Raw genomic sequence first — 16,048 nt, forward strand, 5'->3', positions numbered from 1 at the left:
TCCATCACCCGGGATCTACAAAGAGGTAACTTCCATGGTTCACTCTGATGTAAGTTAACATTAGAACAACTCATTGGTGGCTGAATTCTTGAGACAAAATCACTTATAACACCACTATTCTTTATCATTTGAAGACATCAAACATTTGGCTCCTGAATTCTTAAAACACAGTAAAACCTTATTATTTCAACTCTGAATTACAAATGATTCTGCCTGGAGTTTGGGCAAGATTCACTGTTATGTACTAATAAAAAAATTATCAAACAAATTAATACAAAGAGGAGCAGAGAATATATTTTTGAATAAGTCTTTTATATACAAGTGATATTAACCATAAATATTTAAATTTATTCATGCCTTGGCAATTTGGTGAGCAAACTTTTCCAAACAGTACACACATGTAGCAGTATTCAAACTATGGCCCAAAGTCTAACTTATTCACAGTGGAACTAGGACTGAGGCTGGACCACTTTCGTTTTTTACTTTATACATTTTTGTATTGTTTATGTTTATAATGAATGTATCTCTGGTGGTAAAATTAGAACTGCATTTTAAAATATGATAATTTGGTGTTACTAATATAGTCACCTTCTATCCATAAGTCCAAAACATTAATTTAACTGTGAATATACTTTTAAATCACCTACATGTTTAAGCTTATACTGTTTCCCCTTGTTAACAAAATTGTTACATTTGGGGGGATATGATGTTTCTAAACACACACCCCATATAAATAGAGGGATTACATAAAAATCTACTATGGTCTTCATTTGCATTGCTTTCTTGAACTTCTCACATGTGCTGATATTTATCCCCATGACTCTGTAAACACTAAACCAAAAAGGTAAATCCACAGATCCAAAATCACTAACTGACTGACTGACTCAGTGGTTTCCAAGACCACATCTAGTAAACTTTAAAACTTAGGTGACTTAAATGGTAGATAAAGAAGTATTTCGGCACTAGTGGGAAATATTATCCACACAAATTGTTCTCTTTCCTTCTGGCCACAACTGGTCTATGGTTCTATAGGAAGATGCCTCCTGTGGCAGCAATCTCAATCTAAACAATGTTGATTCTTTTTTTTTTTTTTAATGTTTTTATTGATTTCAGAGAGAGACAGGGAGAGGAAGAGAGGGAATAAAAACATCAATGAGGACAGAGTCATTGATCGGCTGCCTCCTGCAAGCCCCCTACTGGGGATCGAGCCCACAACCCGGGCATGTGCCCTGACTGGGAATCGAACCATGACCTCCTCTTTTATAGGTGGATGCTCAACCACTGAGCCAAGTTGGCTGGGCACAATGTTGATTCTTCATAATCTTTAAGGGGGGGAAATGGTTTTATGCACTATATAAGGGGTTGAATGGTGACTCCCAAAAATAATACATCTACATCCTAACCCCCAGAATTTATAAATGTGTTATTTGGAAAAGGGTCTCTGTAAATGAAATTAAGTCAAGGATCTTGAGGTGAGATCTTTCTGGATTAGGGTGACCCCTAAATTCAATTAACAATATCCTTATAAGAGAAGAAAAAGGGAAACAGACACCAACACATAGGGAGGAGGCCATGTGAGGATGGAGGCAGAGACTAGAGTGATGCAACCACAAGCCAAGGAACATCTGGAGCCACCAAAAGCTGGAAGAGGTAAGAAAGATCCTCCCCTAGAGTCTCTGGAGGGAGCACAGCCCTGCCTGCATCTTGCATTCAGACTTCTGGTTTCCAAAGCTGTGAGAGGATAAATCTCTGTTGTGATAGGCTCCCCATTTTTGACAATTTGTTTTGGCAGTCCTAGGAAACTAAGGTATAAATAATATATTTGTACTTTTACCTTTATAGAAGGGTCCTGGCAATTGATCTCTAATCGCTGGCGTTTCAAAGCTGGCTCATCTTCATCTGTCACTACATGATTCTCCAATACAACTGAAAACCAAAGGCAGAAACAAAGGACTTAAATGTGAAAGGTTTTACCAACTGTTTTAATATTAAGATAGTAAACCATTCTGACACCTTAAAGTTAAATGAGAAATGGCACAACCCGTTTCATATTTTGCCTTTTTATCATTTTAACTTAAAATTTTCAGAAAGAAAATAGGCTCTCTCCTTAATCTAAAGAAAAACTGAGATACTGGATAAATAATTTCCCTAATGTGCACTGGGTTGATTCTAACTCCAGAAACTATAGGTTTCTCATTCAATGTTCTATTAAGCAACCCTATCTGAATTTTAGCATAAAACAAAATCATTATAATAATGATATTTTCCCAACTTTAAAGGCTTGTCTGTTGGCTACCTAGTTTCAAATTCAAAATCTATCTGGCTATTACATCTTCTTAGGTGTTGATCATCAAAACAGTCCCAAACTTAACATTCTAAGTTACATAGGAAGCTACTCCACAGTGCCGCGGAAATCAATGCCTCCCCATCAGCAATTTCAGCTGATCTTCATAGCTTCCCCACAGAGAAGCAACTCAGCTCACATTCAAGGCCTGCCACAACCGCCTTCCTTTCATCGAAAATTAGCTACAAAAACAGTAATATTGCCACAGAATCAAAGACCAAAATTGTCCACAATCGTATCATTTCTGCAAATTGTGTTTCTCTGTCCCTGTCTGCTTGCTCTAGACCTAGTCAATCACTAAACATTTACATATTAGCAATTCTGGACAGACTATCATAGTCATCATTTTTATTGAGCATGATACCAGGAGTGCTTTTCCATTTTGCTGCAGTATTTTTCCTTCTCTCCTTGCCTGAAATTACCACTGTTAGCTGCCTCATGTGTTTCTCTCGCCTCTTTCTGCAAGCTCACACATGGACAAGCATATTACATATATACCAGAGGGCCAAGGCCATCTTACACCAATAGATCTGTCAGCATCTGTTGTCTTCACTTAACAATGTAATGTGGACAGCCCTCCCAGTTCATAGCTTTAACTCACTTTTTAACAGTAATATCAGTTTATGAGTCTATTCTCCAGAAATGAGTACCAGCATATGAGAGTATATATTATATAAATATACACATAGAACATACACATTATAATATTGTATATATATACATGTGTACACAGAAGTCCGTTTATTGTAGCACTTGTGGGAGAGTGTCTACCCATGGAGAATAAACGTTGGAGTTTGCACACTTTCGCATATTGTCAGACCTTCTTTCAAATGCAGCCCATGATACAATCAAGCAGGATAAACTCACTGTGGACAGATGATGCCTGCCTCATCTGGACAATGCTGTCTGACCATCCCAGCTCTTCCCCCTCCAATCCTCCCTGTACCCAACCACCTCCACTCAAGGAAATCTATCCCTCTTCCACCTAGTCGCACATCAGTGCTGCAACTAGTGCCTGCTAATGATGTGACACCAGCAGTGGCACAGTGACTACCCCTAAACATAGACTCCACCCCGCCCCTCACACAAGGCTGTCGACATATGTGGACACAGCATATCTGGTTGGCATTGGATTTCTCATCTGCTAAGAGAGGGTCAGGGGCAAGCACTGGAAAAGCCAAGTGCACAGGTCACTAAGGCCCAGGCCCCATCTCAATCAATGCACCGCCACTTCGACAGGAGGTACATGTTTAAGTTCCAAATAAGATGTCGATTTAAAAAAAAGAGTGTCAATACCTTTAAACCTGTGCATACTAGATGATTCATTTCAAAACTCTTAAGTGTAAAGATACTGCATAGTCCTATGGCTCTAACATGAACCTTTCATAGTTTCTAGGCAAGAGGAGTAAAGTGATCTCCCAGAGGTGATTACCTAAAGATCCTCTGCAGAAACCAGTGAAGGACTGACGACAACAAAAGGCATCCTGCCTACCTAAGATCTCTGTATTATACACTGTGGATCCTGTGTGGCAGGAAATGCCTCGACCACCTCCACAGAAATAGATGAAAATGCATGCTCATTTAATTAAGTAATAAAGGGGAAAATCCATGTCTACAAGTTTTTGTGGTTAGCAAAACACAGGTTCTCAGAACCTTAGTCACAGCCTATTTACCTCCATAGGAAACTGGTAATTATATTGGGACTAGGAGGACAGAGAGAAGTCCTGGCAATCATTATTCTAACCCTTTTAATTTGCTGAATAGGAAACAACTCCAGAGAGGTTGAGTTACTTGTCCAGGGCCACACAGCTAGTTCCTGTAACTACAGAAAAGAAGACTCCATGCTCCTTGGCAGCGTGAAGCACCTCAGGCTGGAAGCAAAGGGCAGTAAAGCAGACACGTAAAAGGAGATGTGTCTGTGGCACACAGCACAGCCACAGGCACCCGGGATCAGCAATAACTTCCCATTGGCTGCGGGACTACACGTTTCTTTTCTTCTTTGTCCTTTGCTGCCCTGCTTTTTATAATTTTGTGTGCATTACCTTTAGAATTAGACTAAAGAATCCATACTCATTTTAAATTTCACAAACTTCATATTTTAGAGATGAGGGGGAAAATAATCTCAAACCCACTCTGAATGCAAACATGTGCACCATAGTACTTGCTGAGTGTGTATAAGTTCTTTTGGGTAAGAAATTGCAGGCTTTCTGCATATGAAGGCCTGAGAGAGCCCTGCACACAGGTTTTCATTAAATGGTCAATAAACTGTAGTTCCCAGTTATTTAAGGAACAGAGATGGAACAAAACAAGATTAGAAATGCTTCTCTAAGCCTTCCATAGACTATACTCTATAGAGAGGGAATTTATGTAAGAAGTTAGTTATCAGAATTTTAATAGTTCTAAAAATTCTCAGATTTTATGTAACTGAAACATTTCTCTTTTATAAAACTGCAGTGTGTGCTTTCTAAAGAAATTGTTCACCTATAAAAATATAAACACGAATATTTTTTAAATTGCTATACACAGTGATAGTGCTGCTGCTTTTTTAAGTTCAAAGGTATTTAAGGTGTGGTGCTAATGAGGCTGCAAGTTCTAACTCTAAACAACTTGGTTAGTTTTCACAGAGAAAATTATAGTTGAATAGCTGCACTCATATCCCCAACGTTGTTCAATGATATAAGACTCTTGATTTTGCCAATTAACAGGTGACAGTGCATCTTACTAAAAAAACAGAAGCAGCTTTTGGCTCTCTGAGCAGCACCACGGTGGTTGGCAAGAATTAAACGCCTTACAAAAGGCGGCAATAAGGGAGCCAAGAAGAAAGTGGTTGATCCATTTTCTAAGAAAGATTGGTGTGATGTGAAAGCAACAGCTGTGTTCAATATAAGAAATGCTGGAAAAATACTAGTCACGAGAACTCAAGGAACCAAAATCACATCTGATGGTCTCAAGGGTCATGGTTTTGAAGTGAGCATAGCCGACCTGCAGAATGATGAAGTTGCATTTAGAAAATTCAAGCTAACTACTAAATGTGCAGGGCAAAAAACACCTGATTTCCATGGCATGGATCTTACTATGACAAAACATGCTCCATGGTCAAAAAATGGCAGACTGTGATTGAAGCTCCTGTTGATGTTAAAACTACCGATGGTTATTTGCTTCATCTATTCTGTGTTAGTTTTACTAAAAAAACACAACAATAAGATTTGGAAGACATTCTGTACTCAAGATCAACAGGTCCACCAAATCCGGAAGAAGATGATGGAAATCATGACCTGAGAGGTGCAGGCAAATGACTTCAAAGAAGTGGTCAATAAATTGATTTTGACATCATTGGAAAAGACAGAGAAAAAGCTTGCCAATCTATTTATCCACTCCATGATGTCCTTGTTAGAAAAATCAAAATGCTAAAGAAGTCTAAGTTTGAACTAGGAAAACTTATGGAGCTTCACAGTGAAGGTCACAGCTCTGGAAAAGCTACTGGGGATGAAACAGGTGCTAAAGTTGAACAAGCTGATGGATAGGAGCCCCAAGTCCAAGAATCTGTTTAAAATTCAGACTTTTAATGATGACAAATTCCAGAATTATTTATATTACTCTCCCCTTCCATATCATAACCAATTTCCAAAAGAAGTTTTTTTTTTTCAATTAACATATCAAATAGATCATACAAGACAGACATGATGCTTTCTTATGAAATTTCTGAAAATTCTCTTTTCTATGGGAAAAATAATTCAGCATTTCAATTCTACTATTCTAAAAAGAAAAACAGGAACCAGACACTCAGTAACTTAATTATGTGCACTTGTAACTATAAACTTAACAGAAATATATAAAACACTTAAAACTTTAAGGCAAAAAAAAAACTTACTGAGAAATTTTTTAATAAAGTAAGTGTAAACAAAGTTTTTTCATAGGTGAAGTTCTTGAAATTTAGTGTTTCCTTTATAAGGGGTCTTCTTAAAACAAATATTTAGTTAAGGTTTCAAAGTAGATGTATGACTTTAACGTCATTAAGAAAAATTACCAGCCTTAGCCAAGTGTAGGAAAAAAGTTGTTCTCACTCAGCTGATGGAAGAGTAACTTAGCAAGACATTTCAGGGAAATCTGTCAGTTTCTTATCAAAACTGTGAACATACAAAACAATTCTACTGCTGGGAATTTACCATAAAAAAAAAATATTTGCGAAGATATATGTGCAGGGATCTTTTTGCAGGGGTTTATAAGAAAGAAAAACAGTGCAAAAAAATGTAAATGCCATCCACAAGGGGGAAGTTCAATAAATGAGGGGGCACCTATAAGTGGAATACGATGTAGTTGTCAAAAAAAATGCAGTCACTTTGTGCATATCAACATGGTAAGATTTCCATGACCATTATACAATAGCAAATTTTAAAAGGGGGAAATTATAAGGAAGAAAGTTGTCACAGAAGCCCCTGTGGGTGAGGGCAGAAAGAGGAAAGCAGAGACTATGCACATCAGAAGAGAGGAGAGCTGACAAGATGCTGAAAGCCTACCCACCTGAGAATGGATCTTTCATACAGTGCATACATCACTTTTTCTGTTTCTTTCTTTAAAAGATTAAAGAAAACTTCTGGAAGCACTTTTAGATTTTTAAAAAATGAACAAAGTCCATCTACTCTCCCATAGCTCCATACCTGGGTGATGGGGACTCAGGTCTTCTACTGCAATCTGCACCACGTCCGCCAGATCCTGTTCTGACATCATCCAGAGTGAGAGGAGAGGGGCCGATAAATGAGCAAGAATCAAACTCACACAGGGCTAGGATTCTATCACCTACAAAACAAACACAATGGCAAAGAGAAAGATTAATGATACTGACCTGTGAAATGAAAATTGCTAACCATGTATATTCAAGAGGATGTCAGGCACTGGCCGGGTAGCTCAGTTGGTTGGAGCGTCACCCTGTGCACCAAAAGGCTGTGGGTTCAATTCTCAGTCAGGGCACACACCTAGGTTGCAGGTTCAATCCCCAGGGTGAGGCTGGAGGCAACCAATCGATGTTTCTCTTCTCTCTCTCCCCTTCTCCCTCTCTCTCTCCCCTTCTTCCTCTAAAATCAATAAACATATCCTTGGGTGAGGATAATAAATTTTTTTTAAAAAGAGGATGTCAGATGTCCATGAATGTTTAATATAGGGTTCTTCTTGCCCCAAACCACCAAAAGGTTAGCATTCTTGGAGAATTGAGAAACAACAGCCCAAAAAATGCTCACTGCCTCTGTCTAGCCCCTACCTGATAGCCTCTCACTTTATCAATCCATTCCTCACACCACCTCCAAAGTCACCTTTCTAAAATGGCTTAAACTTATCATCCCCAAGCCAAGAGTCTCCAGTGGTCCCCTACTGCCCTCAGAACACGTCCTATCTTCCACCTGCCCCCCATGGGGCCTCAGCTCCTGCTACACACACCACACCCCAGAAAACCATCATGCTGTTGTCTCCACCAGTAACACAACTCTCACCTCTCAAATATTACCCAAATGGACCCATCAGCCAAGTTTATCCTCTATTTCATACTCTATTTCTGCTACTCAAACCCACCCTCCCCGTGAGCTCCTCTGTTTTGTTTCCCCTTGGCTTCCAGCGCAAACCTGAAACACAGGTTTCATCTAGCCTACTGCTGTGTCCGGGAGCACTGTCATCCTATGGCCACCTCTGGTGTGAGTTGTCATCCCTGAGCCTAGCACTGTGTCTGGAATAGTCAGTGACTTTCTTCCTGATCCTGAAACACTTTGATTAGGCCTAGACAGACCTTATTTTCCAAAACAAAAATGAGGCCATGTCATTCCAAATATGATCAACCAGGGATCTAAATTTAGTACCTGAAAACAGGATGTGCTGAAGAACTCAGGAATCAATGTCAGTATTTTTTATCATATTTACTTTATATTATTTATTTATAAGTAAATATTTATAAAAGAAATTCTTTATTTCTCCACCTAGGCTACATTCTCCCTGAGGGGAGAAACCATGCACTCAACTACAGCACAGCTCCTTTCATCAGTAAGTACTTACTATCCCTAGTCACAACTCCTGTGGGGTAGCAGAGAGATAACTTACAATTTTCAGATCATCTAGTTTCAAGTCAGAATCTCCTGAAGGCAACTTTTAATGGTAAGTTCCAACAGGCATTAAATTAATCTGCAGGTTGCACACCTGTTCTTAAAGCCTATCAATAACATGGTTCCTCTTCTCTTTTGTTCAGATTTAAATTCTACCACTTAAATGGTAGCAGCTCCAGAATTTCATATGGAAAAGAAGTTGTAGGAAGAACCATTCTTCTCTCTTAAATCTTCCTTTATAGAATAAACATCTGATCAAATGTTTGATCATTAAGATGGCAAAGCTGTTTTTATTCCCAGTTTATACACTTCACACAAGACTGAATGCAGTGAGAAAGTATCAACTGTCCTTTAAAAAAAAGAGATTGATAATCAACAATCTGGATGAGAAACAAAGGATCTCAGAGGAACTTCAACTGAGCACTTTAGTAAAAGAATTTTTATCTTTGCAAGTCCCCCCCATAAAAACACATGGAGCAGCTAGGATAGCAAAACCAAAATCCAGGTCAATGTCTATAACAGAACTAAGTGATAAGGTCTTCCTAACAAACCCCAAAACAGAAGCAAGTGGAGACAGACCACTGACAGCTACAAGATCATCACGGTAAAAGTGCATATGAAGCAGGAAGCAGAGAGAAGCAATGTGTCAACTTGAGAACAGCAGCTGAAACCAGTGAGCACAACCCCACAGTAGACAAATACAAGAAGTCTGCAGTAAAGTCCGGAAGGCTTAGAACATTCTGGGCCCCATGAACTCTTAAAAATAATCATCCAAAGCTCCCTTTAGTCCAAACACACTGAAAAGAAATGACTGGGAACAGAATACAAAATATACAGGACAGGGGAAACAGTGACAGAGGCAAAAAAAAGTCTAATTAAAAGTGGGAGAGAAAAACAGAGCCAGGAGAGTTCAGAAAATGAACTGCTACATTTTTTTAAACTTCCTAAAAAGCATATAAAATAGAGCTCTAGAACACTGAAATTAGAAAAACTATTCTAAATAAAGTCTCCCTTCTAAATATTCAGGAAAATTAATTCCAAATCAAAATAAACAAGAAAAAATACTGAGTACCAGTATTTGTTTTAAAACAGAACAAGGAACAACCTAACATCAGCACAGTCAGTGAAGGCACGCTAGAAAGATGTCCCCAAAAGAGATGAAAATACTACCCTGGTATTTCAAAACAAGTTAAAATACATGAAGGAAATATGGTATTTTAACCCTAAACCATCATGAGAAAAGCTCAAAAATGAAGTGAAAGAACTCAGGAAAGATTAGAAACAAAAGAAAAATAATTTTGGAAATGAAAACTAGAAGGAACCCAAGAATAAATAAACACAATAAATTATGCCTTCAGAAAAACAAGTGAGAAAAGGAGGAATATTTTAAGAATAAAAAAGAACTGAAAAGAGTTCAAGAAAAAGCAGCAAAGTGACAAAGACAATCCAACAAATGTATAACGGGAGACTTTAAGAAAGAAAACCAAATCAACACTCACTCAGTGTGGTACATTGTACTGGAAAAGTATCAGAAAATAGGAAAAATAGCCCTCCTGCACTTCTGGTAGAAGCATAACCCTGAAGAGCAACAAGCAAGACAGCTATCAAAATGCTCGGCCACAGCCCTGACCACACCATTCTCCATTCAGGAATCCTTCAAGCAGTTTCACATACATTATCTGTGCAAAGATCTACATAAAAAAAACAACTAAGGCATTGCTTTTAGCATCGAAAGAATGGATGCAACCTATATGTACATCAACAGCAAACAGTATGACAGAGCCAAACAATGCAATTTCAAACAACTGTAAAAGGAGGCAAATATCTCTATGGACAACTCCCAAGATGCATTATTACATGAATATAAATAGGGCAGAATGGGTACAACATGCTTTTTTTAAAAAAAATAAGCTAGATATAAACAGAATAGCCCTGGAACATAAAGTGTAAAAAGGAAATTATTTTCACTTTTCACCTTTTTATACTATTTGCATTTTTTATCAAGTGCGTTTATCATCTTTTCAAAAAATAAAATAAAACCAAACACTTTTTAAAGATGGCCAGACAACTAAATATTTAGGCATAACACACTAAATATTTAGGCATAAACTGTGGGGGAAATTCTCAATTCCAACCTCAGTTATATCCAGTAATATTCTCTGAACCTGGTGCCTGTGCTGAACACTGGGAGTTTCTTCAACCTTCATCCTCAGCAACTGCTCCAGGAGAACCTGTCAGGATAAGGAAATAAGGTGTCTTGCTAAATCTGTGTCCTCTGAAGATAACCTCTAAGTACAGATTAACTGGTGGTCAGTTTGAAGATCAAAGCTACTCATGCCATAAACTCAGTCTTCTTTTTTCCAAATTAAGAACCAAAGCAAAAATTATTAAAGGGATACACTGAACTCTGTAATGAAGGTGGTAGTCCTCAGTTAGATACCACCCAACTGATCTTTGACTTGAGAGACTTAAAACATTTTAGAGTCAGAGACTGCTTTCAGAATCTAATTTTTTTAAAAAGGTGGACTCTTTCCCTGGAAAAGTGCACAGACAGACGACATTCTGCCAAGTTTCATGAACTTCACCAATACCAGTGTAAGAGCTTTAATTTATAGGGCCATGTGGCCACCAGAGAAAGCTCCCCGCCTCTCCTACAACACACTGTGGCTACGTGGCCAAGTTCGAGGCGATGGAACATGAGATCAGACACAGTACAAAACTAGTAATGGACATGGCCCTCCCTTCTTATTGTCTTGCTGCTGCTGGACATCAGGGATGAAGATGGACAGGAGCTAGAACAACGGAGCAAAAAAAAAAGTAGCTTGGGGTCCTCACATCTATGGAGCTGCCACACATCCTGGACTGCCTACCCCAGACTTCCTCATAAGAAAGGAAAATAACCAACCACTTGCTTTAAAACAACGTATTTTGCAGTCTGTCACATGCAGCCAAGCTTGACCTAAGTGATACACCCTGACGCCCATTCATGATGGCCCTGGATCCATAGCTTTCAGGTTTAATACCTGTCTCTCATAAAGGTCTAGTGGAAAGTTTTCAAGGGCCTTTTCAAGCCTTTCCCTGGCTTCTGAAAGTTCTGCAAGTTGCTCAAGAAAATACTCCAAACTCACCAGAAAATCCTGAATCCTAACCTCTTCCAAATGAGACACCATACATTACCCAAGTTGTTTACTCAAACGGATTTTGTGGCCAGGATAAAGAGTCATTTAAAATTCTGCTAACAGTGAAGGCTTGAATAGAAAAAACTAGGGCAACAAGCCCAAGAAAACTGGAACGGAGCAATATATGCGGTTGCCATTCTGGCAAATTAAATTTGCCATTTCTCAGAAGTCCTGGAGACAGTCCAGTCTTAATATAATAAAACAACTGGACTGAGATTAATGTTCAATGATGTCTTTAGTGGCAATGACTAGTTAGAACCCTGCTTTAAAACAACGTATTTTGGACTCTGCCACATCAGCCACCCTGAAGTCCATTCATGATCCACGGCTTCCAGGTTAAATACATGTTTCTCAGAAAAGGCTAGTGGAAAATTTCAAGGGCCCAATTCAAGCTTTTTCCTGGTTTCTAAAAGTACTGCAAGTGACTTAACATTCCAAACTCACCATAAAATCCTGAATCCTAACCTCTCAAGTGGCTGAAGAGAGCTTCTAGGGTGCACATAAAAAAAGAGCCCACCAACCAAATCAGCAACCTAAGTCCTCCATTGCTTCATCTTAGGGGAGTGGTAAATGAGTAAAACACTGCAGACACTAATGTGAGACTGGTTTAATTACATGAACCACAATAGAAAGGTCTCCAGAATATAATACTAACAGGAATATAAAAGGAAAACTGCAAAACAGTATGTATATGATCTCTATTCTGTTTTCTAAGAGTTGCGTATTGTAGTCATATGTCCCTGTGAGTAAATGTATACCAGATGGTCTGAAATGATACACACTGAACTTAAGGTTACCCATGAGAGAAGGAATATAGACAACATGAGCTGACCTTCATTCTTTTTTTTTTAATCCTCACCTGAGGAGTGAGGATATTATTTCCATTGCTTTTTAGAGAGTGGAAGGAGAGGGAAGGAAGAGAGAGAAACATCGATGAGAGAGAGACACATCGATCGGTTGCCTCCCGCACATACCCCAACCTGGGACGGGGATCAAATCTGCAACCAGGCACATGCCCTTGACCAGGAATTGAACCCACAACCCTCTGGTGCGGGGATCAAATCTGCAACCAGGCACATGCCCTTGACCAGAAATTGAACCCACAACCCTCTGGTGCGCAGGCCGATGCTCTAACCACTGAGCCATGCCACCAGGGCTGCCCATCATTCTTGATCCTTCTGAACTGTTGAATTTTCTATAACCCCATGTTCATTTATCACCTGTGAAATTGTTTTTCTAAAACAAAGTAATAAGTATATAGCCTACAACTCGTGTGCATCCATCACACACAGCCATATCCACTTGCCCAAGTATGCCTGAGGCTGCAGACACAAAACAGCCCTTCCCTCCTCTATGAACACTTCCTTTCTCCTGGACCACTGTGTCATACTTTCTCCTTTCCCTTCCAAACCCCAGCTCCTTCTTCTTCAGTAAGATAGCAACCTTGCTTTCTCTTCCCCATTAGTTCCCTTGAACTTAGCCTCCCCACCTGTGGCTGCTATGAGCACCACCTGGCCTCACTCCTGTTCACAAGCATGCCCTTCCCTCTCCACAGCCTGGGGCCCCCACACTGCAGCAGTTCTGAGTCCCTCATCATTTGCCTCTCAGGTCATTCCCAGTACACATTGCACTGCTATTTCCCCACCTCCCCTCCATCTCCATTCCTCTGCTTCCATTCAGAGCAGAATTCCTCAGAATTGCCTAACCATGCTATCTCCATCTCCTCCCTTCACATTCTCTCTAAAGCCAGTCAATCAGACTCTGGCTTTTCCACCAACCAAACTGCCCCCATTCAGCCTGCCCTGCCCATTCCCGCCTCCTCCACAGCCAGCTTCCCTCACCTTCCTGGCCTGGTCTTGCAGAGGTTTTTTTGAAGGTCTGCATCATCTCCCTGACGTGGAGGGCCCAGGGCCCAGTGCTGGACCTCTTCTCAATCATCCTGAAATACCACCTATGCGCTGATGGCACAGATTCACCTTTCAACTCAGACCTCACAAGTGAACTCCAGATCCATGAAGCAAACAGCCTGCTGGACAGCTCCCCTGAGTGTCTAGTCCCAATTGTAACATGCCAAACTGAACCCAATACCCACCCCACAATCAACCTGCTCCTTCCAGACTTTCCATCTCATTTTATGGTAACACCCAGTTGCTTAACCAAAAACCTTCAGCCCTTGGTTTTTCTCTTACTTGTGTTCCATCTGTGGGCAAATCCTCTCATGATACACATTCTGCGGACACCTGGAGTCATACACTGGCCTTCACAGGGGCCTCCCTTTTCTGCCTTTACCCTGCTGCTGGGACATGGGGGCTATGAGGTTCTACACCCTCAGAATGTGGGCCTACATGTGGTACTGGCTGGTTCCTCACAGTAGAAGCGCAAAGTTATCATGGGTTCTTGCACTTATAACAAGTATATACTTTACAACAGCCAAGTTTTTAATCAGCAACTGGTACTAACTTAAACACCTCTAAGCTCCTGTCCAATTCTAAATATCTAAAATTTTATGGTGTAAGTTTATAAAAGACAAAATTCAGACTATATGCAAACTTCTATCAATTAAAACAGCACCATTTGAGGTTGACAAGCATAAAAAGATACAGGTTCTGGCAGGTAAAGTTGGTGATAACAATAATTATAGGAGCTACCGTTTATTGAATCTTGAGCACTATATTAAACATTATCTCATTTCATCTTCCCAACCTTTGATGTAGGTGTGTCCCCCTTTTACAGGGATAGGCCCATCCCTAAATGCTCCCCTTATCTGATACACCATGAATATTTATTAAGGGAACATGAGACCAGAGAGCAGCGAAGAAGTGGGGGTGGTGTAGGGAGGAAGCAGAGCACGTTCCCACAGTAACACATTTTGTGTCCAGTTAACTAAGCCCACATGTTAACCATCAGCATGTGTTCTTATTTCCTTTCCCTGGAGTTTAGGCCAGTGCATCCATCCATCTTCCAGCTCCCTCCAGAAACTGAAATCCTTTTATCACCCATCTGCTCCTCCTGTTTATTGCCTCATGCTGCAAAGCTTGGGGAAGGAGGTGGTCAGCAGTCCAGGGCTAAATGTCCTAATCTCCTCTGTCCACCTCACAATTTTATAGAAACCAAACCAAACAACTATCATGTGCCAAAATGTTAAGGGAATTTATAATCCTAACTAGCAACATAAAAACAAAAGAAAATTAACTCCCAACTTGAGCAATCATTACAATAAGTAACAAAACAAAAAACAATGGCAGGTGGCAGATGCAGGGACCATCCCAGAGGTTGCTGACCCACACAACAGATGTCAGGCAAGTGCAACCTCTGAGAGGCAGAGTGAACAACCAAAGAGAACTAGTTAACATGATCTAAAACAGAAAATGAACAAAAGCATAGGGAAGTCTGCTAAGGTCATGTGTTTAACACAGGCTGACCACGCATAGCCCTGGCAGACACATCCACAATAGTATCATCATGGGGGCCAAATATTCTTGGAAAAAAATATATTCATCAAAATTCATAAAGGAGTCCCCTTTTCCTTCACTATAAAGGACATTACTGGGATAATTAATAAAATCTGAATTAGATCTATTGCTTAGATAATAGAGCTGCATAATGATAAATTCTTAGTTTTGTTAATGGTACTGTGGTTATACAAGGGAATGTCCTTGTTTTTAAGAAACAGACACTTAAATATTTAAAAGTAAAGATATATGTTAAGCCCTAGCCACTTTGGCTCAGTGGTTATAGCATCGGCCCTCGGACTAAAGGGTCCCAGAATCGGTTTGATTCCAGCCAAGGGCACGTACCTTGGTTGCAGGCTTGATCCCCGATGCAACCAATCGATGTGTCTCTCTCACATCAAAGCTTCTCTCTCTCTCCTCTCTCTCCCTTCCACTCTCTCTGAAAAGCAATGGAAAATATCCTTGGGTAAGAATTTAAAAAATAAAATATATATGTTAAACTGTTCAGAAAAAATTTACATATGTATACACACACACAAAGTTGTAGAGAGATGATAAAGCAAATATAAAATATTAACATCTGAGAATCTAGTAGACTATACCATAATTCTTTGTACAATTCTTACAACTTCTAGGCCTGAAAGAAAACTCAATTCCTATAAAGAGACGTTGAGGCTTTTTCTCAAAAACATAAAAAGGGCAGTGAGGATGGAGAGAAGCATTTTCATTTGAAGGTGACTTTGCTAACACTAATTATACTTCCGAGAGGCTGCTACTGACAATTTTTTTCCAAGTAGATTTTCTCAAAACAACTAAAAGTTTCTGACCTACACTCTCAGTGCCTTCCTCAGATAAATGATATGGTTCAGTGGATCCTTCCAGATTGCCCCAAACTCTCCAAGTCAGCAGTGAAGAACATGGATGCTAGAGGTGACTAGGACAGCAAATCTCTAAAATGACACCACTTTCAACAGTGCTTGGCACCAACTG

At 39.7% G+C, this 16,048-nt stretch overlaps 1 protein-coding gene and 1 pseudogene across 1 annotated transcript in view; one reads left to right on the forward strand and one right to left on the reverse strand.

The window, feature by feature from the left end:
* BANP (BTG3 associated nuclear protein) overlaps nucleotides 1-16,048 on the reverse strand; it is a 98,468-nt gene that overhangs the window by 77,469 nt on the left and 4,951 nt on the right. The window contains exons 3-5 of the mRNA XM_087827210.1: nucleotides 10,563-10,658; nucleotides 7,003-7,141; nucleotides 1,835-1,926 (exon numbers count right to left, since the gene is read on the reverse strand). Coding sequence (XP_087683336.1) covers nucleotides 1,835-1,926; nucleotides 7,003-7,072 — 162 coding nt within the window. The 5' untranslated portion in view covers nucleotides 7,073-7,141; nucleotides 10,563-10,658. The remainder of the gene's footprint in view (nucleotides 1-1,834; nucleotides 1,927-7,002; nucleotides 7,142-10,562; nucleotides 10,659-16,048) is intronic.
* Nucleotides 3,564-5,895, forward strand: LOC148091009 (small ribosomal subunit protein eS1 pseudogene; annotated as a pseudogene).

The sequence above is a fragment of the Miniopterus natalensis genome, chromosome 18, assembly GCF_054644295.1.
Source record: "Miniopterus natalensis isolate mMinNat1 chromosome 18, mMinNat1.hap1, whole genome shotgun sequence".
NCBI classification, from domain to species: domain Eukaryota; kingdom Metazoa; phylum Chordata; class Mammalia; order Chiroptera; family Miniopteridae; genus Miniopterus; species Miniopterus natalensis.